This window comes from Camelus ferus, chromosome 15 (genome assembly GCF_009834535.1).
Source record: "Camelus ferus isolate YT-003-E chromosome 15, BCGSAC_Cfer_1.0, whole genome shotgun sequence".
Classification (NCBI taxonomy): domain Eukaryota; kingdom Metazoa; phylum Chordata; class Mammalia; order Artiodactyla; family Camelidae; genus Camelus; species Camelus ferus.
The window spans coordinates 39,929,974-39,957,508 of record NC_045710.1 but is presented as its reverse complement, the minus strand read 5'-3'; the positions used below and the strand labels follow the sequence as shown (position 1 = coordinate 39,957,508).

The 27,535-nt window shown below is 36.8% G+C and overlaps 2 protein-coding genes across 7 annotated transcripts; one reads left to right on the top strand and one right to left on the bottom strand.

Moving 5' to 3' along the window:
• The first annotated feature begins 25 nt into the window (after positions 1–25).
• MTIF2 (mitochondrial translational initiation factor 2) lies at positions 26–24,874 on the top strand. Of its 6 annotated transcripts, none has more exons than XM_032497576.1 (15): positions 26–193; positions 4,414–4,578; positions 5,956–6,181; positions 6,570–6,681; positions 8,999–9,170; positions 9,639–9,799; positions 10,616–10,792; positions 12,636–12,775; positions 16,380–16,504; positions 17,675–17,879; positions 18,252–18,504; positions 19,133–19,273; positions 20,908–21,072; positions 22,919–23,059; positions 23,756–24,874. In XM_032497576.1, exons 3-15 carry the CDS (start codon positions 5,963–5,965, stop codon positions 23,926–23,928), a joined length of 2,184 nt encoding a protein of 727 aa, XP_032353467.1. In that variant the 5' UTR covers positions 26–193; positions 4,414–4,578; positions 5,956–5,962; the 3' UTR covers positions 23,929–24,874. The 6 variants fall into 6 exon arrangements, with proteins under 6 accessions (XP_032353467.1, XP_032353468.1, XP_006174514.2 ...); XM_006174452.3 differs by lacking the exon at positions 26–193 and adding an exon at positions 3,969–4,097; XM_032497577.1 differs by lacking the exon at positions 4,414–4,578 and having other exon boundaries at positions 29–193.
• On the bottom strand, positions 24,865–27,433 carry RPS27A (ribosomal protein S27a). Its single transcript, XM_006174451.3, has 6 exons — positions 27,388–27,433; positions 27,224–27,288; positions 26,726–26,780; positions 26,237–26,322; positions 25,592–25,723; positions 24,865–25,054 (listed from the first exon to the last, which is right to left on the bottom strand). The coding sequence occupies exons 2-6, from the start codon at positions 27,269–27,271 to the stop codon at positions 24,905–24,907; spliced, it is 471 nt and encodes a 156-aa protein (XP_006174513.1). The 5' UTR covers positions 27,272–27,288; positions 27,388–27,433; the 3' UTR covers positions 24,865–24,904.
• Between the last annotated feature and the right edge of the window lie 102 nt (positions 27,434–27,535).

Below are 27,535 nucleotides of genomic sequence, written 5' to 3'. Positions count from 1 at the left end.
ACTTCCGGGGACGGGGCCGCGCCGGCTTTGCTAACCTCGGTGGATCGTTTGTGGAAGTCGCCTGTGTCCGCAGGGACGGCCTTGTCAGACCTGCAGGGTTCCTTCCCCGGCGGCCCATAAGAGGGAGGTGCCTGCAGTCTCACAGTCCTTTCTAGCCCAGCTTCAGGTTTCCTAGATACAGCAAATCTTCCAGGTAAATAGATTCAGAGCCACCTGATAACTCAGCTTAAGGAGTGTTGGGGGAGTAATCGATTGTATGTCATCATGGGTTGCCCCGGGAGGTGGACCAAGGCAGTCAGAGGCTCCTCACTCCTTCTGTCCTTAGAATGTACTTTCCGCCTGCTGTTCCTGTGCTGGGAGCTACTTGAAGGATGCAGCCTAGAGAGAGTAATGTGTTATTGAAACCACCTGGACGTTTAGGTGACTGAAACCAGTCCACCCCCTCCGCACCACCCTCCACCCCCGCCCAGATAGACTCTTAAGATTCTAATAGATGAACACCCTAGACAAACCACGTGTGTAAGTTCCCTTGCTTATTGAACCTGCCACCTACCAATCTGGAATGGTTTGCCTCTTCCGTCTTACCATGCCCTCCGTGTGTGGGTGTGTTGGGGGTGGGGAAGGGGGGTTCACCTGGGGAACTCCCTGAGGTTGTGAACCAACGGGGAGAGTGGAGGGGGTCCAAATCCCTATCCTTTTAAATAGCTGTGGCACCCACAACTCACCTTTTTGAGAGGCACTTTGCCTACCCCTTGGTGGGATGTTTTCCTCATTTCCTACAAAACCCTCCCCACCCTTGAATGAGGCCTGAAATTCCACATTAGAGTTTCACTTACGAATTTAGCAACTTGCTCAGGTCACATCTTTAGCGGTTGGTGAGATGGTCCCTTAAAATGATACCAATTGAAATGCTTCAGTAGTTTTCAAGTTTGTGTGTTAGACTCATTAAAAAGATTTCCAGGACAGAGGTTTCCTTTCAGTCATTCAGCAACACTGATTACACGTTTGTGGTAGGCCTTGGGGAGACAAACAAAAAAGGGAAGGGGGCATGAATCAGGAGGCCAGACTATGGGAGGGAGATAACTGGACCTAAATTCAAGTCTGTTTGATTCCAAGGCCATCTCTTAACCGCCGCCATAATTGAAGAAGTTGAATTAAAGATCATTAGGGTCCCAACCAGCTTTGAGATTTTGCCTTTTTTAACATAATGAATATAATCATTTTTAACTTAAATTTGGTATTAATCTATACTACATGATATATGGTAAATATCTGTGTTTCTTTTAGTATTGCAGCTGCTACCAAAACAATTCTCCATGTGGGAAACCGTAAGAGTAATAATCTTGTATATTTCTAGTGGGAAACATAGCATTAATCTCCAGTAACCTCTATACCAATAAAGAAATTTGCATTGAATTTTCATCAGCAATGATAAAACTGGTTCTATCTATGTAGGTATGGCACTTTTAGACAACAGAAACTTTCAAAGTCATTAAAAAGAATAAGGGGGTGGGGTGGGTATAGCTCAGTGGAAAAGCGTATGCGCAAGGTCCTAGTTTCAATTCCCAGTACCTCCACCAAAACAAGAAAAAAAGAATGATATGGATCTATGTTCATCAGCATGGAAGATGTCCATTATGTATTGTAGCAATAACAAGCAGCTTTTATAGCATTAATCTCATTTATATAAAATTATACGTATTTATACAGAGATAAATGAAATGATGTTCACCAAAAAAATAAAAGGTGTTTACCTTCAGAGAGGTGGGACCTAGGATTTGAATCACTGTATTTTTTTAATAAAGTTTTAATTTTGAAATACATTTAGATCACAGAAATGTTGCAAAGATAGTGGAGAATTCCCAAATGTCCTTCACTTAGTTTCCTCTGATGTTAACATGTTAGATTCTTATGTTTGTGAAAATTAAGAAACTAACACTGGGGTATTACGGTTAACTAAACTACAAACTTTATTCAGATTTCACCAGTTTTTCGACTAATGTGCTTTTCTGTTCCAGGATTCTATACAGGATCCTATGTTGCATTCCATCATCACATTTCCTTCTATCTTCTGATCTGTGATAGTTTCTCTGTCTTTTCTTTTCTTTTTTTTTTTTATATCCTTGACACTTTTGAAGAGTTCTTTTTTTTTAACTTTTTTTTATCGAGTTACAGTCATTTTACAATGTTGTGTCAAATTCCAGTGTAGAGCACAATTTTTCAGTTATACATGAACATACATATATTTATTGTCACATTTTTTTTCGCTGTGAGCTACCACAAGAGTTTTGAAGAGTTCTGCTCAGATGTTTTGAATAATGTTCTTTAACTTGGGTTTGTCTGATGTTTTCGCCATGATTAGAGTAGGGTTTTGGGTTTGGGGGATGAATATTATAGGGATGAAATGCCCTCATCACATCATTTCAGGGGATACATGATATCAACATGACATTGCTGGTGACATTCAGCTTGATCAGTTGGTTAAGGTGGTATCTGCCAGGTTTCTCCACTGTGAAGTTACTATTTTTCCCTTTCCATATTCTGTTCTTTGGAAGCAAGTCACTAAGTTCCAGCCCACACTCAAGGGAAGGGAAATTAAGCTTTACCCCCTACTAGAGGTTATACACATATATCTATGGAATTCTTCTGTAAGGAGAATTTGTTCCTTCTCGCTATTTAAGTACAGACACATGTATACTTATTTGGTATTTTGGGTTATAACTAATACTATGTTGTTTTGTTGCTCTACTGTTTCCAGCTTTGGCTTTTCCTGGTGGGTGCCTGTTCCTTTAACTGCCCTCAGCTTTTTTTTTTTTTTTAAGCTACTTTATATATTTTGGGGTATTACTTAAATTTTCTACATTAGCATCTATTATCTTCATGAATAGAAAAGCATTGGTTATTTTCACTTTAATATTCGGGGGGAGAGAGATGCCCACTTCTTTTATGTTCTTCCAACCAGTTTCTGCTTGTTTCCTTCTCAACTGCTTGGCAAGGCAAAGAGAGCAAAGAATAATTTCTTGCAGAAATTGCACTTAAGTGAGTGTAAGTAAAATGATAGCAATTGAAATGCTTCAGTAGTTTTCAAGTTTGTGTGTTAAATTGATTAAAAAGATTTCCAGGACAGAGGTTTCCTTTCAGTCATTCAGCAACACTGATTACACATGTTTGTGGTAGGCCCTGGGGAGACAAACATTAAAAAAGGGAAGGGGGCATGAGTCGGGAGGCCAGACTATGGGAGGGAGATAACTGTACGTATATTCCTGAGTAACTTTTCTGTATGTACCACATCATTAGCCTAGGATAGTGTTAGACCTTGAGGACAGAGATAAAACAATACTTAGACTCATGAGAATAGTTGTGGTCAAAAGAACGGGCCAAAAGACAATGTCCAATCAAGATGTGGAAATGCTAATTTCTGGGAGGAGGTTAATAAGCATAACAGCAAACACTTACGATCAACCATCTGCTTTATGAACTTTACCGCTACTGCTATTCTAAGTACTACTATATTACCATATTGCAGAATAGAGGCATAGATAATTTATACAACGTCCCCAAGTCTACACAGCTGGGAACAAGCTGGGACTGGAGGCCACTGCGGCTTTACTACTTCAATCCTACCCTCTTGAGGCGACTTTTGAAAGACAAATTGCTCCCCGCTCTATACTAAGTGGGTCTATCGCACGTTTCCTTGCATTTTTCCCTTCTTGTTACTATGTCTTTTAAAGACATCTCATTTCTCCCACATTTCCCCGTTCAACTTTACTTTGAAAGGGAAAGGTGGGCACCGAGGTCACTCACAGACACAGAGTATCAGCAATTTACTTCTTAGAAAACGAAGGGATTTGCAGAAACGATTATCCGACGCGAGGCTGACCCCTTAACTCCCAGACGGCTCCGAGAGCCCCACCCACAACAGCTACTGTTCGCAAGTCCCACTTCTGAACTCCGAGTAGAACCGCTTCCGGCGACACCGGAAGCCTGACGGGGACCGTTTCGGGGACGGACTGGCTAACAGACAGTTTTCCCGGGTCCGGAAGGTGATCTCCGCCCGGCTTTAGAGTCTGGATGCCCTGGCCCTATGTAGGAGTTAAGTGAGTGGGGGTCCCTTAGCTGGGTCGTCCCGGGTGGTATATATTGTTCGGCCTAATGTGTTAGGGGTACAAATCATAAACACCATGCATTCGGGAGCCCTTCCATGATGCATTTAATTCCTGAGTGACCCTACTTAAAGCGTAACGAAAGCGTTGTTCAACCAGAAGCGGTAGGCTGCATCCGCTCCCCGCGCCCTGCGTCAGGTGTTCCCCACGCCCCGGCCTCCCCTCTACCCAGGGCTTTCTGGGCTCGGGTTCGAGGTGAAGCCAACCCAGATCCGTAATTTTTCTACAGTGACTTCTTTTTACCTTTCAGATAGCTTCCGAGGCTTCCAACTCCTTTATTCAGACTTTTCCACCAACGCAACTTCATTATTTCCAACATCCTTTTCCACATTCCATGACAAGAATATCCTAGCTGCGGAGGAACACAGAATTGGGAATCAGAAAGCCTGTATTCTAGTCCTATCATTAACTTGCGGTATGACCTTGGAGAAGGCTTTTTGACCTCTCTCACTTCATTTTCCTTTTCTGTAAAATGAGAGTTTTGGAATAAGTACCAAATAAGGCTCCTTACAGTTTTGGTATTTGGTTTATTGCTCCCCAATGTATTTTTCGAATTCCTGCCTCGATATGTATGTGCTTTAGTTAATCTCCTTGTCGGGCCTTATCTCGCATTCCGTTTTTCTGTGTCTCTGTGAAATCTGGTTTCAGACTCCATTAAAAATTTTTTTTCTCAAGGAATTTTGCGCTTCCTGAGCATTCTTTATGTCTTAATCCAGGGAAATGTACCTAAATAAGATTTTTTTAAATGTGCCATTCTTGAGGTATTTAAGCATTATTATATCGGAACATTTTAAAGACTGAATTCTGAAGGAAGGTACTCCGGCTTGTTAAACTTTCAGTCAACAACCTCAAATACAGTGCCTGGAAGATGGTACTCGGGAAATGTTTGCTGAGGAGAAAACACACTTCTTACAGTATTTAGTTGCTCTTTCCCTTAAACACTGAAAAGCAAAGCTGTAGAAATGTAGTCTTGAGGTCAGATGGAATAGAAGACTCAAGGAGAAAAAAACTATACTTCTTAGTTTTGAGCTATAGTGTTGAGTTCTTTGTGGTTTTCTCTCGATAAACTCTTCTTTCATCCCAAGGGTAGTATTCAAAAGGCATTATTCAATAGGTATTGGCATTTTTCAATAGATATTTATTGGGTGCCTTCTTCCCACTCTGACTCATCTTTTTTGTTGAGGGGTTGGGAGGAGGGGAAAATGTTAAGGTTGAAAGACAATTCCAAGTAAAGGGAGCATATACAAAGGCTCAAAGATTAGGTGAGAAACCGCTGAAGATTACAGGTGGGACAGAATAACAAAAATTTGGGAGGGAGGAGTGAAAGGACTCAAAGAGTGTAAGAGATGAAGTGAGAGATTAGCAGAGGGAGATAATGAGTTCTTATACAGCATGTTTGAAGTTGTGCATTAAACTGGGGATAATGTGCTCCCTCCCCCACCCATCCAAGGGTATTTAGCGAAGAGGTGAAAAAGAGGTTGATGACTTTTAAAAAGCCTCTGTACTTGTGGTTTGGTTAGTTGATGTTTCAAGCATGAAAAAAGTGCCCTTTATAAGTTTGTTATTGTATTTCAGTGTTGTTATGGTAGGAACATTAACAATAATAATAGTTAATATCAGGAGATAGTATGGAATCCCATCTCTCTGACTAGACTGAGCTCTTTTCAGGGCAGGAACCCAGTTTTACTCATTTACTCTAGCACAGTGCTTTGCATGTAGTAGATACCTAATTAATATTTGCTAACTTGATTTCAATATTAACCAAAATATTATTTTAAAACTTTCTTCCTAGGAGAAATATGAACCAGAAGTTACTGAAGTTGGAGAACTTGTTACGATTTCACATTGTTTGTAGGCAGCTGCATAGCCTGTGTCAAAGAAGAACATTAGCACAGTGGAGGCATATGTTTTCGTCTGCTTACCCGGTGTGGACCGCTCAGCTGTATGCCCGGCCCTGGCAAACAGATGCACTCATCAGGGCTGCTTTATCTCAACATAGGCTTCTGGTAACAAAGAAGGTAGTAATATATTTCTGTCAGTTTCTCTTTTATTTGATCTGAGGTGATAGTGCCTAGAGCCATGAGTAGAAATCCATTTTGAGTATTTTGTCATTTATGAAGTATTTACGTTGTAATGCTACACTCCAGGCAGTAGACCATTATGATAAATCTTTGTGAGGAAGGGAAGTTCTGGTTAGTTGTTCAGTAATGCTGATGAATTTGATTACTTGCAAATCAGTGTGTAACAGTAAATTAAAAATGCAGGGTTTTAAATTTTACTCCAACGTTTAACTACTTATGGGAGTGTTGGTAGAACTAGGAGCCAAGACTGTGGTAGATATTCCAGAATAAATCTCAGTTGTCATTCAAAGTTTTATCTTCTTTATACATTCTGAATATTTAATAGGAAGAAAGGTCACAGAAATCTCAGTTATCTTCAAGAAAATCTAAAAAGGAGGTGGAGGTATGGATTGGAATGACTGTTGAGGAGCTGGCCAGAGCAATGGAAAAAGACATAGGTAAGCCAGATAATTTTATGAGGAAAAATATGGAATTGTGGAATACCTGGTATTTCATTTGCAATGAAATTAAGACATTCAAGGATGCAAATTAGACTGGAGGTTTAAAAAGATGTTAAGTGATTCTAGTATTTATCACTTTCATTCACAAACCCTAATTAGTTTCTTGGCTCTTTGCCAAATATAGTTCACCAAGATTTTGCTTTTAATAAAAGTGGGAAAGAGTTTTTAATATGAACTAAGCGTTATTTCTCAGAAATTTGGGGGGCCTTCAGAATGAGTTCGAAGAATGGTTTTAGACTGAGGGACCATATTTATACTCTTTTGTTTTTCTATAATTCCCTAATTTCCTTTTTTGCACTCATTTTGACAATATCTGTAGTGTAATGCCAGCAGAAAAATATTCGTAGTAATAACTACAACTTTTAATAATACTATTTTTATTATAAATGTACAGCTTATTTGTTATTTATAATTCCTTAATTGCACCACTGATGTTGGTACTCTGTATCCATGGGTTCTGCATCTGTGGATTCAACAGACCACAAATAAAAAAAAAAAAAAAATTCCAGGAAGTTCCAGAAAGCAAAACTTGAATTTGCCGCACATCAGAGACTATATAGCATTATGTTGTATTAGGTATTATAAGTAATGTAAAGATTATTTCAAGTGCATGGGAGGATATGTGTAGGTTATATGCAAATACTATGCCGTTTTATGTAAGAGACTTATATATAAAGTCCGTGTACTTTGGTATGGAGGGTAGGGTGGAGGGAATGTCCTGGAACCAATCCCCTGTGGATAACAATAGACTGCTGTATTTATTACCAATTTAGGATTATTGGAAAAAAATTTGAGTTTTCATTATAAACTGACATTAAAATTTAGTAAAAAAGAAATAGCCTATTATTGTAGCAAAATAAAGTAACAAGTGAAGCAAACTCTTGGGAAAAAGAAAGAACTAGTAATAATAACTCAGTTATTGAGCTGTTACTATATACTAGTACTTTATATGTATTAACTTATGTAATTCTCAGAATGTACTAGAAGCAGGTATGATTACTGTCCCCATTTATAGACTGAGAAACCTAGGCTTAGAGAGGATAAATAATTGCCCAGGATGTCACAGCTGGTATGTCGTAGAGCCAGAATTTGAACCTAGAGAGTATGGCTCCAGAGCCAGTGCTCTTTCTTATTCACAGACCAAATTATGACTCAGCAATTGTTATTTTGTAAATCACAGCAGATCTAGAGTTTTAATGTGTTTCCTGCCTAAAAGTGTTACCACTATTTTGAATGTATATCCTCACAAAGAGTGGAAAATTAGGACTGTCTTGTGTTTTTTAACTTTGCAGTTGAATTATGTAATCATTTTGTGACTTGAAAAGTTAAAGAGAACAAATGGATATGGCCATATCATTCAGAATTTTCCCGGGGAAAACTGTAGCGATATGATTTTGTAAATGGTATTAGTAACAGATTTGATTTTTTAGAACGTTTTATTGGCATTTTTCATATGTATGTGTGTGTGTGTGTATATGTGTGTGTGTGTGTGTGTATATATATATATATATATATATATATATATATGAAAGCAGAAAGAATGAAATAATATAAACATAATGTATGCCTAAGCCAGTGACAATTATTAATATATAATTTAATCCATGAATACTTCTGTATCACTGAAAGGTGAGGATTCTCTCTTTTTTAAACATTAACACACACACATACCCAATAACCATAATTCCTTTGTATCACCAAGTAAATACAATAATTAAAATATACGGATCAGTACTCTAAAACAAAAACTGTTTTGCTATGGTTTAAGTAAAAGTTATCTATTTGAAGCTTATTTAATATTATATTCATACCTCTTTTGAATTTAAGATAGTTTTCATGTGTGAATATTTTTAACTACTATATATATAAGCAATGTGCATGTATTTCCCCTGAGAGCAATGATTCAGTATTTGCTAATTAACTGTTCCCAGTGAGTTTATTGAATGTAACTACCTTGAATAACAAGAATCAACATGCAATTTAATGTTTTATTGATGGCTCACATGGTTCCTAAGGCACATAGTAAATATTCAAATATTTATGAATGTGCAGAAATATCAGTTAATATAAATGTATCATATTTTAAAGTTTATTTTCTTTTCAGCTTTTTTTGTGATTTGTTAACATTAGAGAAACAGCTTAGATAGTTATTCTTCTCATCGAGTGTATCATTTATATAGACATTTATTAACAGAGGTCACTTTCTTGAACATTCAATTCATGATGCTAAAAGGTTTTATCTTATTTCACCTAGATTATATATATGAATCTTTAATGAACACTGCTGTTGACATAGATTCACTAGAAGCAGACTCACATTTAGATGAAGTCTGGATCAAAGAAGTGATAAAGATGGCAGGAATGAAGTTAAAATGGAGCAAATTAAAACAAGAAAAAGTCAGAGAAAATAAAGATGCAGTAAAAAGGTAAAACTTAACTGTATATATTGGGGGGAGGAGACCAAGGATTGTTTTACTCACACTTTTTAATGGAAAGATTTCTCTTAAAATTTCTTCTGCAATTAAAATGATGTATGAATACAGGTTAAACTTTTCTTCAAAATGCTTAAAGCATCAGAATGTATATTTGGGTTATTATAAAACTTTTAAGAGTTATTTTTCTTGGTTTGCCAAGTGTGTATATTGATTCTGAATTCTAAAACTTTATGCAGTTCTGCTCGTTGTTATGAAGATGCCAAAAGTAGGTGGGCAGTCATTATATATTTTGTCATAAGTCATTGTATGTGTAGAAGAGGAAAATAGGTGTATCTAATCAAAGCTGAATGTTGGGTTTTATTGTTAATGGCAGTTCACAGAAGTAACTGCAAACCAACTCACTGGCTATAAAGTATTTCTGATACTTAAGACATGAAACTCCTTTGCTGTTAATTGTAGGCCCCAGGCAGATCCAGCTTTATTAACCCCAAAGTTCCCAGTTGTTACTATAATGGGCCATGTTGATCATGGGAAAACGACGTTACTTGACAAACTGCGAAAAACTCAAGTGGCAGCAATGGAAGCTGGAGGCATCACTCAGCACATTGGTGCCTTTCTTGGTATGAACACAAATTACCTTACAATGTGCTTGGGAACCCTACGTATTACTTTCTTAAGCCAAGTGTTGTAGTATGAAATACACAAATTCAAAGTAAAAGGAAGGCTAAAGCTTAAAGTATTGGTTTGATGAAATGTAGAGCAGATGGTTAATAAAGTTTCCATAAGTAGATTATACCTTTTTTATTGTAGCCCATTCTTAGTTTGGTTTAATGAGCCTGAAATTCTTCAATACTGTGTTGTGATAATGTTACTACCAATAATTAAATAATAGCTACCATTTACTGAACACCTAACATGTGCCTAGCACCATGCTGAACACCTTATGTGCTTTATCTTTTATCTTCACAACAGCATCATAAGGTAGGTATTACGATTCCTACTTACAGATAAGGAGGCTGAGGCTTGTTTAGGTTAAGTTACTTGCTCAAGGTACACAACTAGTAAGTGCCAGGGTTAACCAAGGCTGTTGGACTCAGATCCTGAGCTTCTAACTGTGTACTAAATTGCCCTTGTTGCAGAAGGAAGTTGTGCAGCTGGTGTTTGCTAATGTAGGAGTGGCTGCCTATACAACTATCAATCTGTTCTTTCTCCAGAATAGATACCAGTCGGTCCTCATTTGTGAAATTCTAGAAATAGGAAGAGTTTTAGTTTGAAATTGTTACTTGAAAACCCTAAAAGTCTCCTTGGTATGTTACCGGAAAGAATAAAATTATTTGGAAGAATTATTGATTGTGTTGATAATGTTACATATATTCCTTTATATTAAGGAAGTACATATTTGAGTCCTTAGTGTTCTTGGATTTATGTTTCTACAGTCTCTCTGCCTTCTGGGGAAAAGATAACCTTTCTTGATACTCCAGGACACGCTGCTTTCTCAGCAATGAGAGCCAGAGGTGCTCAGGTCACTGACATTGTCATATTGGTTGTAGCTGCAGATGATGGAGTGATGAAACAAACTGTAGAATCCATTCAGCATGCCAAGGATGCTCAAGGTACCGTGTGGCTGACTTACATGTATCAGGAAGGAAGTTACTTGTTTTTTTTTTTAAAGAATCTCCTACATAGAGTCGCTGTTTGGGGGCCATTTAACATCTTGCCCATTTAATCTTCCTGGCAATCCCAGGATTATCATACCTGTTTTACAAATAAGGCTGAAAGACAGTTGAATTGTTTTCGTGCAGACATTGACTACTAGGAAGAATGTAGCAGGATTTAACTTGAGACTTGTGACCATAAGTACAGTCCTTCTACTGTTCACTTACTTGGGATGGTGTGACAGTCTTTCTAAAAAACTTTTTATCATGGAAATTTTAAACAGATATAAAAGTAAGACTAGAATAATGAACCCCTATGTACCCATCACCTAAATTCATTAGGAGTTACAAAGTGCTTATACTCTTACTCCTTGTTCATTTATTATCTGGAATTCCCTAGAAAGAGACTTTTCCCTCATCTGCTTTAAACAAGTGTTTATTTGGTCAAAGGTATAAAACTGAAACTTTTGGGAAGTCATTTGGCTATCTTCTCCCTTATTTCTCCATTTAAAATTTGTAATAATGAACACCACACAAACATACTTCGTATATTTATTCTTTATTCTGATGTGACCCTATACCCACTGAGAAAAAACTGTTGTCTTGAGAAGGTACATCTGATGGAGTGTATCATATGGCAAGCAAAAAAAAAAAAAAAAAGATTGAGAATCATTGCTCTAGTCTAGTTTTTTTGTCTTTGTTTTGACTTTTTTTCATCTCACAACATGAAAACCAAGACCCAGAGGGTGGCAGAAACTCTCCCCCTCCTCCAAATTACAGTTAATTTGTGACATGTCTGCATTTGGATTCTGGTCTTTAGCTTCAGTGTTCCTCTCTTTACATTTTAATTCCTAAAATCTGCCTTTGTGGCATGGACTATGTTCTCAAGGTTTCTAGGAAACATAACAAAAATATTAGTAATAAATATGTCAGGGTCCCCGTAAAAAAGCAGTTGGTTGAGAGAAGATAAATTCCTTAACATTGTGCTTTCTATACCTGTTCTCTTAGTCCCTTAAGTTCCAGCTCATTGATATAGAATATACTTTTTCATAATAGTTGGTTGTGGATTGCATAGCTTTTTTGTGTCTCTTTTCAATTTCTGTTCCTTTGATACCTGAGAAAATTGCAGAGTTGGTGGAACCCAGCCAGAGAATTATCTCTGAATTTTGTGAGTTCTCTAGTGAGAGGGTATGTTTAGTAATGACAAGTAGATTATAAGATTATTTGGTTCATTCATTAATAAACATTTATTGAGAATATACTGTGTCAGTCACTGAGCTAAGTGTGTGAAGAAAGAGTTGCTATAAATCCTAAAAGAATGTTTACAATAATGATACTTAGTTTCACCCCAGGGGGAGATGTTGGGTTTTACCAATGAGTTCATAGCTCCTGGAAAAAAAGAGACAAATGACCTAGTGGGATTAGAATTGAATTAGAATGTTCTCTTGATTTTTTTCTGGAGATTATCTCTAGTATAGTTGCTGATCTTGCCTTCAGGTTTAAGGGTAGGCCTTTCTCTACCGCAAATACTGTAGTTTTTTTTTTTTTTTTTAATCATCATAAATGTCTATTCTTAGTTCAGATCTGCTTATAATCGTAGTTTTGACATCCCTCATCTGGAATTCTTCTTTATGTGTAGAAAGTAGAGTAGGGTTGGTCTCAAGTGGGTCCTTTTAGGTCTTTGTTAGATACATATGTCCAGTGAGTTAAGAGAAAGCCAGAGAAAGTTGGTGTCTTTCACAATGAATACCTGGAATTGAAGTGTCATCCTCTGCACTCTTCTTAACTCTGTCTCTGTCAGTTCCTATTGTCCTTGCCATTAACAAATGTGACAAACCTGAGGCTGATCCTGAAAAAGTGAAAAAAGAACTGCTAGCTTACGACGTGGTGTGTGAGGATTATGGAGGCGACGTTCAAGCAGTGCATGTCTCTGCACTCACGGTAAGTGCAGGCGCCTCTGAGACAGTGTGTTCACGAAGTGCATTACAACTAAGGAACATTTGACGTACATCATTTCCCTTGTTTAAAAATTCTCTGAGTGCTAGGCAAAGCTGGTATTACTATCCTCATTTGGCAGATTAGAAATTAGGCTCTGAAAGGTCAGCTGCCAATCCAGGGAAATAGGGTCTAAATCTAATGCTTTTCTTACTATGAGATACTTAGAATGAGGAGAATAAATGGTGAATGATGTGGGGATAGTATAATAATAGGCTAGAGACTTTTAATCAGAAATGAAATCCAGTTGGTAATAAAAAGTGCTTGTTTTTATAGTGAAAAAACTATAGAATATGTCTTAAGGCATTCAAGAGAGATTTAAACAAGTAAAAAGTTAATTAATACAACGATAAAACACTTGGTTGGGTTCAGTTTGTTATTGATTGACACAATGTTTCTATGAATTAAATAGATGCAAGTTTTATAATGTTATTTATGATGAATTCTGTTTCCTTTTAAATTACCAATTACTCTTTTCTTGTCAAAAAATTTGAAGAAAGCTTAGTACCTGCTTTGTGACAGCATTTTCCAATTCTGTTGTCCTATACAGGTTGCTGCTAAGTAACAGTTTACTTTTTTGGTCTGTTCTTATCATATTCCATGTTTTATTCATAATGTAGACTTTTTTGGGGTTTTTTGTTTTCTTTTTTGTTGTTGGGGGAAAGGTAATTAGGTTTGTTTGTTTGTTTGTTTAATGGAGGTACTAGGGATTGAACCCAGGACCTCGTGCATGCTAAGCATGAGCTCTACCACTGAGCTGTACCCTCCTACCCATAATGTAGACTGTTTTTCTTCTGATCATTCACTGAAGGGTTAATAGTATATGTGGCCACCTTCCTCCAATTAAGTCTTATTTTACCTTTACTTTTTCTAAATTTGTTACCTCCAAGATGCTAAGCCTCCATTAAGAGTAAAAATTATGCCTCCATTAATAGTAAAACTATGGCCAGGGGGAAGGTATAGCTCAGTGGTAGAGTGTCTGCTTAGCATGCATAAGATCCTGGGTTCAATCCCCAGTACCTCCATTAAAAAATAAACAAATAAATAAATAAACCTAGTTACCTCCTCCCAAAAAGGGGGGGGGTGTAAAACTATGCCTCTTTTTCTCTGAAACTCATAAAACGCCATCTTTGTTATCACCTTGTTATTTTTCTACTGTACCTTGATTGCTATTGTGCTCTGAAAGTCAGGTGGCAAGATTAGAACTTTTGAAGACATGAGCACCTTTTCTGCCCAGATACCATCAGATCAGTGGATAGATAGATATAGAACTGCTCAGGAAAATTTGGAGGCATGGCAGAGGTGGGGGAATGGAGGGAGTTGGGAGAGAGTGGTGGAGAAGTAAGATGAGGCCTTCTTTTCCAAGATAGATACAGAGGACTATCTCATGGAAAGACACAACCCCAGCTCTGCTTTTCAGAGCAGCATTTTGTAAATCGGAACAAATACTAGGAATAAGTGGATGAGTAAGCAAAATGTTTATAGTCAGCTTTTTTAAATTGAAGTATAGTTGATTTACAATACTATTTTAGTTTCAGGTATATAGCAAAATGATTCAATTATACATAGATATGTATTTTTTCTGATTCTTTTCTATTATAGGTTATTACAAGATATTGAATATAGTTGTATACAGTAAATTCTTGTTGCTGATCTATTTTATATATAGTGATGCATATCTGTTAATCTCATACTCATAATTTATCCCTCTCTGCCTTCCCCCTTTGGTAACCATAAGTTTGTTTTCTATGTCTGCGAGTCTGCTTCCGTTTTGTAGATAGGTTCATTTGTATTATTTTTTAGGTTCCACATGTAAGTAATATTATATATTTTTTGTCTTTCTCTGTCTGACTTCACTCAGTGTGATAATCTCTAGGTCCATCCATGTTGCTGCAAATGGCAATATTTCATTCTTTTTTTAAGGCTGTGTTATATATATATATATATACATACACACACACACATACACATATACACTACATCTTTATCTACTCATCTGTTGATGGACACCTAGGTTGCTTCCATGTCTTGGTTATTGTACATAGTACTGCTAGGAATACTGAGGTACGTGTATCTTTTTGAATTAGAGTTTTCATTTTTTCTGGATATATGCCCAGGAGTGGGATTGCTGGATGTTATGGTAACTCTATTTTTAGTTTTTTAAAGAACCTCCATACTGTTTTCCACAGTGGCTGCACCAGTTTACATCCCCACCAACAGTGTAGGACGGTTTCCTTTTCTCCACACTCTCTCCAGTATTCATTATTTGTGGACTTTTTGATGATGGTCATTCTGACTGGTGTGAGGTGATAACTCATTGTAGTTTTGATTTGCATTTCTGTAATAATTAGCAATGTTGAGCATCTTTTCATATGAATGTTGGCCATCTATATGTCTTCTTTGGAGAAATGTCTATTTAGGTCTTCTGCCCATTTTTGATTGAGTTGTTTGGGGTTTTTTTGATACTAAGCTGTTTGTATATTTTGGAAATTAACCCCTTGTTAGTTGCATCATTTGCAAATATTTTCTCCCCATCTGTAGGTTGTCTTTTTGTTTTGTTTATGGTTTCCTTTGCTATGCAGAAGCTATTAAGTTTGATTAGTTCCCATTTATTTTTGCTTTTATTTCTTTTTTGGGAGGGGACTGATCTAGGAAAATATTGCTTTGATTAATGTCAGAGAATGTTTTGCCTATGTTCTCTTCTAAGAGTTTTATGGTATCATGTCTTATATGTGAGTCTTTAAGCTTTTTTGAGTCTATTTTTGTATATGGTGTGAGAGAGAAAAGTGTTCAGTCGATTTTGTTTACAGTTGTCTCTGTTTTATACTCTATAACAACTGTGAGCAATCTCTTAGCTAACATGGAGAATGGACAAGTCTCTTGTCCATCAGCTCCAGTTCCACCAGCAGTTAAGTAGCTGCATGATCTTGGAGCCCTAGAAAGCATAGTAAACACGGATTATTAAAGGGAAAGAATTATCTAGCTCCTTTGTTTTATAACTGAGGAAAGATGATCCAGGGAGGTGAAGTGATTTTCCATGGTTGCACAGCTGGGTAGTTACAGAGGATAGCTTAGAGCCTGGGTCTAGTCAGTGCTTTTCTCCTTATTTATTTACTAAGAGTAAGTAGTGTTTGATTTACTTATTTTACAGGATTCTTGAGTGGATCAAATAAAATCAGTGAAAGTTTGTTCAAGTGGATAGAACTTCAAATGTAAAATAGCACTGTAAAGAAAGTGAGAAATAAACACAATTATAGAGCCAAATGGAGGAGAGGAAGAAGCATGTTTATGAAAGGGTATTAACAAGCACTAGTGGCCATCCTTTAAAAAAAAAATAGCCACTGTTCCTTGCGATACCTGTCTCTGGGTCAGTTTTTTTTGCTCCTCCCTCCCTCCTTCCCTTCCTTCCTTCTAATAATTCATGTTTTAATTCATGTTTTTAATGTTTAAGGAAGGATAACTGTCAAGGATTATTTAGCTTTCTGACCTAGGTATTTATGTTTACAGATAATATTTATTAATATATTAACACTTTTTTTTCTCGTTAAAGGGAGATAATATGATGGCTTTGGCAGAGGCAACAGTCGCTCTTGCAGAAATGTTGGAATTGAAAGCAGACCCTACTGGTCCAGTTGAAGGAACAGTAATAGAATCTTTCACAGATAAAGGAAGAGGGTAGGACTGTTAAAATTCTTGTGTTTTAATCATTTTATTCCATTGTTTTTGTGACCTGATTATATGCCAATATATTATTTTTATTGCATGTTATTGTTAGTCCATGAATAGTATTTTTGAAGCATTTGTTTTGAAAAATATTTTATTGTACTAGCACACGGAACACAAAAATGCAGTTATCAGCAAGCCTTAGCAACTATATGTATACATTTAGTAGTCATATTAGATGACTTAAGTAGATCAATTTGTTTGATTTTTTTTCCCCACTGACTTAACTGAATTGGTAAAGCCTTATAGACTAACATAAATTGGAATAAAATACCAATTGTTGCATTTCAGTGTTTCTAAATTCTTTGTGTCCTTACCTATTAGTATAAATATAGTAAGATTGTTGGAATAGTGTTCTCTTCTTTAATTTCCCTCCCTGTCAACAAGAGGTCTTCTCACTGCTTAACAAATTAGTTATACAAAGGGGATTAGGATTCTGTCAGAACACTTAGCTGTCTGCACCCTTCACTATCCTAACCTTACAAGAAATGTTTTTTTTCTAATTGTGCTAAAAGGTGCATAACATATTTAGTATCTTAACTGTTTTTAAACTTACAGCTTAGTAGTATTAAATATATTTATACAGTTGTGCATCAGATCTCTAGAACTTTTTCATCTTACAAAACAAACTCTTTGCTCTTGAAGCACTGATTTCTCTTCCCTCTTCCTCCCAGCCTTTGGAAACTACCGTTTAGTAGTTGTTTCTATTATAATTTTGACTACTTTAGATACTTCATATGAGTGGAATCATACAGCATTGTCCTTTTTGACTGGCTTATTTCACTTAGCATAATGTTCATCCAGAAGATTCAGCCATGTTGTGGCACGTGACAGGATTTTCTTCTTTAAGGTTGTATAATACTCCATTGTATGACCTTTTTTTTTTAACTGCATTTTCTTTATCCATTCTCCCATTGGTGGACATTTAGGTTGCTGTTCTGAAGCAGTGTTTTTATAGTATTAAAAACTGCTTGAGAAGTTGAGAAGTGGTGGAATTAACTCCCTGTGTACTTATTATACATATATTTTTTAATCTCTTAAAACTATCTTTGCTCTACTTGAGAAAGTGCTGTGACATCTTGATTATGGCATTAAGAATATATACTTTTATTTTCATATTAGTCCTGTTACTACAGCTATAATTCAAAGAGGAACTTTGAGAAAAGGCTCCATTCTGGTTGCTGGAAAGAGTTGGGCAAAAGTACGCTTAATGTTTGATGAAAATGGAAAAACAATCAATGAGGCCTATCCCAGCATGCCAGTGGGAATTGTAGGTTGGAGAGACCTCCCTTCTGCAGGAGATGAAATACTTGAAGTAGAATCTGAGGTATCTCAAGCTTAATTCCTATATATTAGATATGATATAATGATTTAAAATATCAATCTATAATGTTATGCCAAATAAGAATATTGTTAATAAATAATTCAGTACTATAAGGGCTATTAGGAAGCCAGTGATGTCATTTTAGTTTGGCTATAGAATTTTTAATAATTTGAGAAAAGATTTTTAAATAATTTCAAATTTACACAAAGCCTCAATATTAAAGTTTTAGAAGTTTCTTGAAACTTTAAAATTAGTGGTTTTGTGTTTAACTTAAGCTAATTTCATAGTGGAGGAAAAATGCAAAGCTTTTAACCCAGTAGTTACTGGTTTTTATTTAGTTAAATAATTGTCTTTTTTTTTTTTTCCACTAAAAAGCCAAGGGCACGTCAAGTTGTTGACTGGAGGAAGTATGAGCAAGAACAAGAGAAAAATAAAGAGTCTCTGAAATTAATAGAAGAAAAGCGAAAGGAACACCAGGAAGCACATCGGAAAGCCCGTGAGAAGTATGGCACTTTGCACTGGAAGGAGAGATCACTTATAAAATACAAAGAGAAAAAACAGCAGCAACCCTTAAAGCTAAAAGAGAGAGTAGAAAGAGAGTCAAATGTACTTCCTATAATTATTAAAGGTGAGTCTTAAAAGATTTTACTTTATAACTCATTTTAGGAATATATGTATTTTGTTATTGTCACAATTAATTTGGTCCATTAAATTTAAGCCAAAAAATTTTAAATTGAGATGTAAGATTACATTAGTTTTAGGTGTATAACATACTAATTTTGATATTTGCTTGTGTGGTGAAATGATCACCACAGTAAGTCTAGTTAATGTCTGTCACCATACATAAAGGTTTTTTTCTTATGATGAGCACTTTTAAGATTTACTTTCTTAGCAACTTTCAAATATGCAATACAGTTTTATTAACTGTAGTCACCATGCTATGTACTATATCCCCGTGACATACTCATTTTATAACTGGAATTTTGTACCTTTTGACGCCCTTTACCCCTTTTTGCCTATTTCCCATGGGGGGAGATTTTCTTAGTAAACATGTTTCTTGCTGATTTTTTGGTAAGTGTACATTTGGTTCATTATACTTTATTCAGTTAAGTAAATATTTACAATAATAAACCTAAATAAAAGTGGATTTCATGGTAAATGCCATTCTTATTATTGCTTTCAATAGATTATTGTCATTTTTGTCTGTTAATGCCTAACTCTTAACATCAATAATTTTAAATTTTTGCTGCATTTAGGTGATGTTGATGGTTCCGTTGAGGCCCTTTTGGACATTATGGATACCTATGATGCTTCACATGAGTGTGAACTAGAATTAGTACATTTTGGTGTGGGTGATATTAGTGAAAATGATGTTAACCTTGCTGAAACATTTCATGGTAAGAAGTCTATTTCTTGTTTGTTTAACTGAGTTCCCTAGAACCATTTGCTTCTGGTTTTTGTTGTTTGGATAGTCACACCTGACATTTACCCCCCTTAGCATCCTCCTTCTTGATACAGAACAGTCTCAGCTAGCAATGGAGGGCAAAAGGGATGTGCAGTACTAAAGCCACAGCTCCACTTGTCATCGTTGTACTGAAACCTTGCACAACTATTTCAAGCCCCAGTAGTGTTTCTTGATTGTTTTTTTCGATGTACTATTACTGCCCTTCCTCAGTTCTCCCAGTTCCCCACCAAACCCATGGTTGTCTTTTGTTTAGACTTGAATGCTCCTAAGCCTGCAGTCAGCCTATTCAGTACTTTACTTCATCTTCTACTTTTGGCTGCCTATTTTTGTTTACTTATAATTTTTTAAGTCATATCTTTCTTAGACCAAAAGCTCCTTTTTGCTTTAAATGCCTAAAGGCAGGGGCTGTTTATTAATCGAACTTATGATACACAGAAAGGAAATTCATGACTGCAGGACTATCATTTTAACTAGGTTTAACATCTAGGCAAAGCACCATCATTTTTGAGTGATTAATGAATCACTTAGGAGGAGGTACTTCATGACCTAACTTGATTAGAGTTGGATGTTACCTCTACTACTGAAAAGGTGTTTTCAGTAATGCTGGTTATCTCAAAGTATTTTATGGGCACTGACTATACTATGTAATGTAGGTAGTATCGTGTATGGAATGATTTCATAATGACAAGACTTTCAAGATGGTGTGTTTTTCTCCTGATTAAGCTGTTTGCATAGATTTTTTTCACTTATTTAAGGCAAGAGTGTTTTGCTTTTGTTTCCCCTACCCTCAAGGTGTTTGTAGTTAAATACATTATTTATTCTTTGGTAAAATGGTCAGCTCCAAGGAACTTCTTTAATTTCTTAAATAACTCTTGGACTTTACCAATTAAGTAACTATAGTTGACCCTTGAACAACATGGGTTTGAAATGTGGGTCCACTTATAGATGGATTTTTTCCAGTAGTAAATGCTACAGTACTATACAATCCGAGATTGATTGAATTCATGGATATGGAGGAACCCTGGTTATATGGAGGGCCAAATATAAATTATACTCGGATTTTCAACTACACAGAGAATCAGCGCCCTTAACACCCATGTTGCTAAGGGATCAGCTGTATCTTTGAACATCTTTTGGCCAGCTGAATACCTAAGAGTAAACCACAAAAGCTATAGACTTTAAGATTATAATTAATTACAGAATTGTTATTAAAATAATGTAATAATATTTCAGCCCTAGTCATTTTTTGTTTTATTTCTCAGGTGTAAAAATAAAAGTTTCAGTTAGCATGTTATGGTGCACATTATGGGCACTTAATGTTTCTTAAATGATTGGATTTTAAAATCATTAGGAAATTTTCCTTGTTTAACAGCCGTAATAGAATTCATAAAACCTTTTCATTAATTTGAAAATTAACTAGTTTTGTGAGAAAAAAAGATAGTTTCTCATCTTTCCTACCTGCTTTTAATTTATGTAAAAGGAAATAATTTCAATTTGAGTTTCTGCTTGAAAGACAGTTTTATGCAATGTTTGTGCTATTTTATTGACTGTATTTCTGCTTGCCAGGTGTTATATATGGTTTCAATGTGAATGCAGCCAATGTTATACAGCAGTCAGCTGCAAAAAAAGGAGTAAAAATTAAACTTCACAAAATCATCTACCGTCTTATTGAAGATTTGCAGGAGGAACTGAGCAGCAGATTGCCCTGCAATGTGGAAGAGCACGTAATAGGTGAGTGTTCACTGAATGTTACTTTTAAACATTCATATTTTACCTCCTGTAAATAACATTTGAAAGCAAAGTTTAAGGGAAATGTATTTCACTGTTCCAACACATGTCCCGTTTTCTACAAAAAATGACTACCATAGAGTTCACTGGAACTTCATATGAATTATAAACACCTGCCCTCCGTAAGGTGTCGTGCTTTGGCTGTGAGGATACAAAGGCAAATAAGGCAGTAAGAACTTGCCCTCAAGTTTGAACATAAATAACTAATTGTAATACAGAGTAGACTGGGGTGGAAGGCATAAAGATTATTACCAATGTTGTGGAATGAGCCATTGATTTTGTCATGTAGCTGGCAGAGAAATCCACCATGAGAAGAAAATTTACTTTAAATATCAAACATTTAAAAATATTTTTTCTAACATATCCCTTGACTGTATTAAACGCTTTTTTTTTTTTTTTTTTAGATAGACTGAATCATTTTTTGTTTTTTCCTCCCCACATACAGTTTTGGTTAACTTTTAATTTTGATGATAGTTTTAAATTTCCAGAAAAATTACTAGAAAAGTATAAGGAACTCCTTCTCAGCTCACCAGTTGTTTGCATTTTGCCGTTTGTTTTAGTCCTCCCTCTCCCTCCACACATACACATGATTTTTCCTGGACCATTTGATAATAAATTTGAGATACTGTGTTCATTTGCTCTTACATACATTTCCTAAAAACAAGGATGTTTGTTTATAAAGCTACAGAACAAATATAAAACTCAGGAAATTTAACATTAATAATCTTATCTAAGCCACAATCCATATTCACATTTTGTCCATTGTCTAAATAATGTACTTTATATGTATTTGTCCCTCAGTGCAGGATCACAGATTACATTTAGTTCTTGAGTCTTTTTGGATGTTTTTGAAGTGTATAGACCAGTGACTTTGTTGAACGTACTTTAATTTGGATTAGTCTGATGTTTCTTCATGATGAGATTCAGTATTTCCATTTTTGGTCCACAATATAAACTTACTTTAGGATTTTCTGACCTACTAAATATGATCAGAGATTTGCATATTCTTGTGCTAAGAGCAATTTAGAAAACTGAGTCATATGAGGGTTTCTAGGAGTAAGCACTAAAATAACACTAACCCTACAAAAAAATTGGTACATTATAGTGTCTAACAGTGTCATTATTGGAATTTAATTTTCCGTCACTAAAAAAATTAAGATGAGTCATAGAATTAGTTACTATTAAGTGGATATAAATTACCAGTGGTGAGATTAAAAATAAATCAAGGGGGGAGGGTATAGCTCAGGATGCATGCCTAGCATGCATGAGGTCCTGGGTTCAATCCCCAGTATCTCCATTAAAAAATAAATAAACCTGATTATCTCCCCCCACCAGGAAAAAAATAAAAATAAATCAGGTAATTCAACTTAAAAAAAGTACAAATGTAAAAATAGATTTCTATAAAAAAATAAATAAATCAGGTAACAACAGATCATCCATTCTAGAAAATATATTGAGGAACTGAAAACTAGTTTTTCATGGAGCAGACAGGAATTACACTTATCAACTGTTATCTTCTGTTGCATTTTATTTAAACAAAAAAGTAAAAGTTCCACTTTTCTTTTGTTCATTATTTTGGTAACCACATATATTTTTGATTTTCTTTTTCAAGAAAACCCAAAGATTTTTTTTTTTATTTCTAATAGTGTTCAGGAAAATAATGGAGTCAGAGAAAATCAGGACTTCTATGTATGAGTTACCTTTAATTCTTGCCCTGTAGAATGTCAGAAATTATGTATTTCTCAGAATTTTTTTTTTCTGTAAACTTCATGTTCTCTTCTTCCTAAAGGTGAGGCTTCTATACTAGCTACCTTCTCTATAACAGAAGGGAAGAAAAAAGTTCCTGTAGCTGGCTGCAGAGTCCAAAAGGGACAGTTAGAAAAACAAAAAAAATTTAAATTAATCCGTAACGGACATGTTCTTTGGAAAGGTAAGCAACATAAAAATCTGTTGTATCTTGTCGAGTCACGAAAACCTGATGACCCTGGGTAACTATCTGAAATCTTTCACTCCCATAATCCTGGTTCAGGCCATTCTTTGCTAACTCTTACCTGGAGGTCTCCAGTTGAACATCCAGGAGTCCCGATGACTCCTCCAGGATCTAATCCAACTGATTTTCTAATGTTCTAAAAATTTGCCCCAAACTACCTTCCCAGATGAGCGGGAATCATCCTAGTGCATAGGGAAGGGAGGCTGCTTCGGGTAGACAAGAGGAGAAAGTGGGCAGGAGGAGCCTTTGGGGTCCAAGGTGTGGAGCCGTGATAGGCACCAGGGACCGGGCTCAGGTTGTGGGCCTCAGAAACTGTGTGGAGCAGGGTCTCCTACACTTGATCCACGTATTTTTTTCTATCCTTTCTTAATGACCCTTTGCCTGCAACGTCTTTATCCCAGTTTATCTCATTGAGTCCTGAATACAATCCCGTCCTCTGCAAGGGGGCATCCCATCTTGTTTACTGCTAACTTCATTTTTTTGGTTTCCTTGGTACTTAGTCCCATCATTTAACAAGACAGGACTGTAAAATCTCTAAGAATTTTAGTGTAATTTTCAACACCAGACTGACTACAATAGCACTTAGTGGGTACTCATTATTTGTTGAGTATATGAACTTTTTTTTTTTCTTTAAAGGCTCATTAATCTCACTGAAACACCATAAAGATGATATTTCAGTCAGCAAAACTGGAATGGACTGTGGTCTCAGTTTGGATGAAGAAAAGATAGAATTTAAAGTGGGGGATGATATTGTTTGTTATGAAGAAAAAGAAGTTGTAGCCAAGACGTCTTGGGATCCAGGATTTTAAAGTTACATTAAAAATGTAAATATTTTGCTTTATAGAGCAACTAGTTTTGTTTTACTGAAGGTAGTAATTCACCACTACTAGTCAAAAAGTACCAGGCAGTTCTACCAAGTGTTAACATATGCAATTGTCAAAACGCTTCAGAAATACGAAACCTTACTTAACGATGTCTACAACTAGTAATCCTGAAATAAGTAAAAGAATGTGGTTAAAGGAACTTGTTAATTATCAGTGTACCATTAAATCTAATACTTAGAGACTGTAATAAACTTCAAGTGCTTGCTTTAGTTCAGTGATATGAAGAGAAGCAACCCCCTCTGAACTCTGCTCCATAGGCAAAATATGGTACCAATCAAGTATTATGAAACCTTATTTCTCAGTGTCAGCAGTACCAAAGAGCAAACATTAGAATTTAAATTCCTGAGTTCACGCTCAACACTGAATAATAGTGTTCTGTTGCACTGCAGACTGTAAATATCCAGCCAAACCACCCCAGAAATTCAGGCAATTTAGAGTTCAGCCTTTACACTTCCTCTGTATGAGGCAAGTTAAGTTGTAGCAGCTTTTCAGGCAAGGTTATAACGCTAATTCACACAAATTAGGTTTTCTCAATCTCGGAGGGAGGGTAGTCCCCCACCCCATACCCCCAAAGGTCATTTAGATATTTCTGGTTGTGGGGAGGGGCGGTGTGCTACTGACATTAAGTGGGTAAGAAGCCAGAGATGCTGTTCTATCATCCTATGATGCAAGAGATAGCCTCCACAAAAAGAAATTACCGGCCCAAAGTGCTGAGGTCAAAAAACTAATAAACTGGCTTATATTCAGACAGCTACTATTAAATACAACGTAATTCGGGCCAAGTGTAGTTTTATCAAAAAAATACTGTGATCAATTTGATGCCTAAAATCCATTCTTCAAATCATTAGAATAAAATTCCAGTTAAATGTTAGTTCATGTCTTTTTATTAACCAATACACAATTACTTGTCTTCTGGTTTGTTGAAACAATAGGTCAGACAACATTTGCCACAATAATGTCTGTCAAAGTGGCTAGCCATAAAAACTCCAGCACCACATTCATCTGAAGGGCACTCCCGACGAAGGCGACTGATTTTGCCATTCTCATCCACCTAAAAAAGCATAAACTTGCTGTGAAGATAATTTTGCAACATATTCCAAAATCTAGTTTAAGTGACTCAAAATATTTAACCTTTTAATCACAGTAGTAGTTTTTAGTACTTACAAATGGAACGAAGCACCCCAAATCCTCACCAGTAGTACAACAAAAAACTTCAGCTTTGGTGCTCTCTTGCCTTCTGAGATGGCCTGCACCGTCTATGGTGTATCTAATTTTAAATACCCAAGCTCAAACCTCTTGGGCTTTCTCTTGGCTTTCTGAGACAGCCTGCATTCTGTCTATGGAGTGTCCATCTTTCTAAATAAATCTTTTACTCAAAAAATTTGTTTTTTAAACCAGACTTGTATGCAGTAGAGTTAAACCCTGAACCCAGATCTGAATTCAAAATCAGAACCTCAGTTTGGAAAAAAGCAGCTAAAGGTGAATCCCATTATATAATTTTATACACATATATAACTTTTATATTAAGAATGTGAAAACAGACGCAAACAAAATTCATTACCTATAGGTTAAAAACTAATTGGCTCACCTTATAGTATTTCAGGACAGCCAGCTTTACCTTCTTTCTCTTATGCTTGTTCTTCTTGGGAGTTGTGTAAGACTTCTTCTTCCTTTTCTTAGCACCACCACGAAGTCTCAACACAAGATGGAGAGTGGACTCCTGTTAATTGAACAGAGGACAAAACAGGATTTAACGCTGGTTACATTAACGCTACTGATGTATTCCATATATGGCTGACAGTTAAATTTAACTTTTCCTTATATAATACCACTGTGCCATAGGTTTAATGGTCATACCCATGCAAAATGTGTGTGTGATGTGTTTTAGTGCTCCACTGAGGCTGGATACCCAGCATCATGAATCTTCTAACCAGATGTGATAGAAAGTACAAAATACCACAGATGAGGGAGTCTTACAGAAAAAAGAGGTATCTGATTTCTATATAAACCATGAGTTTATAGATTAAAGAACACATTAAATTACACCACAGGATGCAATCTGCAAAATCCAGAATGTGAGAAACCTATAGCAACACTCTTAAATGCTGGTGTAGGCATCACCTGCGAACCTATTGCTAATCTAATGCTATTCTCCCCGCTTTTGTGCATTTGTCAAAATTTCCCAGATAAGATTCATTTATACTTAAAGGGCTGCTCTTTCCTCCAAACAAACCTTTTGAATATTGTAATCAGACAAAGTACGTCCATCTTCCAGTTGCTTGCCAGCAAAGATCAGTCTTTGCTGGTCAGGAGGAATTCCTAAGGGAGGAGGGTGAACAAAAAACAAATTAGTGACATCAGAACAAGTGTACCTGCCCAAGATTTACAATCCTGAGTCAAAGAAATGGTACTAATAGCTATCGATAAGTTCTTACTACAGCCAAGGTATAATTTTAAGTATGTACACATTTTACCATATTTAACCTTAACTTAGTATGTTTATGAGACCGTTTTACAAATGAGGAAACTAGTGTAAATTAAATTGCTCGTCCAAACTCATGTGAACTCAACCTCAGCGTGACTACACGCTGATTAACGTTTATCTATTGTGCTATTTCAAAAGCATTTGACAATCTGACCTCTTTCCACCCCACCACGAGCAGTTATGTCCAGCCCCTGAGCCTCTATAGTTGAGTGTTTGAATTACAAAATATTAACTTGCCTTCCTTATCCTGGATCTTGGCCTTTACATTTTCTATTGTATCCGAGGGTTCAACCTATGAGTTTTAAAATGCAAACATATTGGTAACGTAAAAAACTAGAAAAAAACCGCTCGGAATTCAACTTGAAGGTTTTCCAGGACCCGAGTCGGTGCGGGCTGAAGCTGGCAGAAGGAAGCCTCCCGGGGCTGTACCCGGCGCAGGCTTCCTCCCCAGCACCGCCAGCTGCGGCCCGACCCCACGTGCTCGCGCCCACCTGCCGGGAGCGCCTCCCTCCCAGCGCGCGACCGCCGCGTTGGCTACCGGACTAAAATCACTAGAGACGACAGGCTCGGACTTCAGGCGTCAAAAACCTGCCCTCAACCCCTGCTCAGTGGATAAACCTCACTTTAAGGCCAAGTTTCAGAACCCAGGCTCGGAAACGTATTCTAGGGCTCCCGAAATCCCCCTCAGGCCCTTCCTCGTTCAGGCCTTGGCTTCTCCCGCCGCCTAGCCTGTACCTCGAGTGTGATGGTCTTCCCCGTCAGGGTCTTCACGAAAATCTGCATCTTGGCGGCAGTCCCACCTGAAGATGAGGAAAAGGAGGAACCAGGTGAGACCTGGGGACCCAGGAGGGGCGCTAGCAGGCCACGGGTGGGAGAGCGGACCCACAGCACACACTCACCACAGATGGCGGATCCAAAAGGAAGGACGCCGCGCCGGCCCTCGGGCTTTCCCGGCACTCCCTGGAGGCCCCGCCTCCTAGGCGGCTACACCAAATGCCTGAGTGCTGTCTCAGCGGCTGTCCAGCCACATGCCAGACCAGGTCTGAC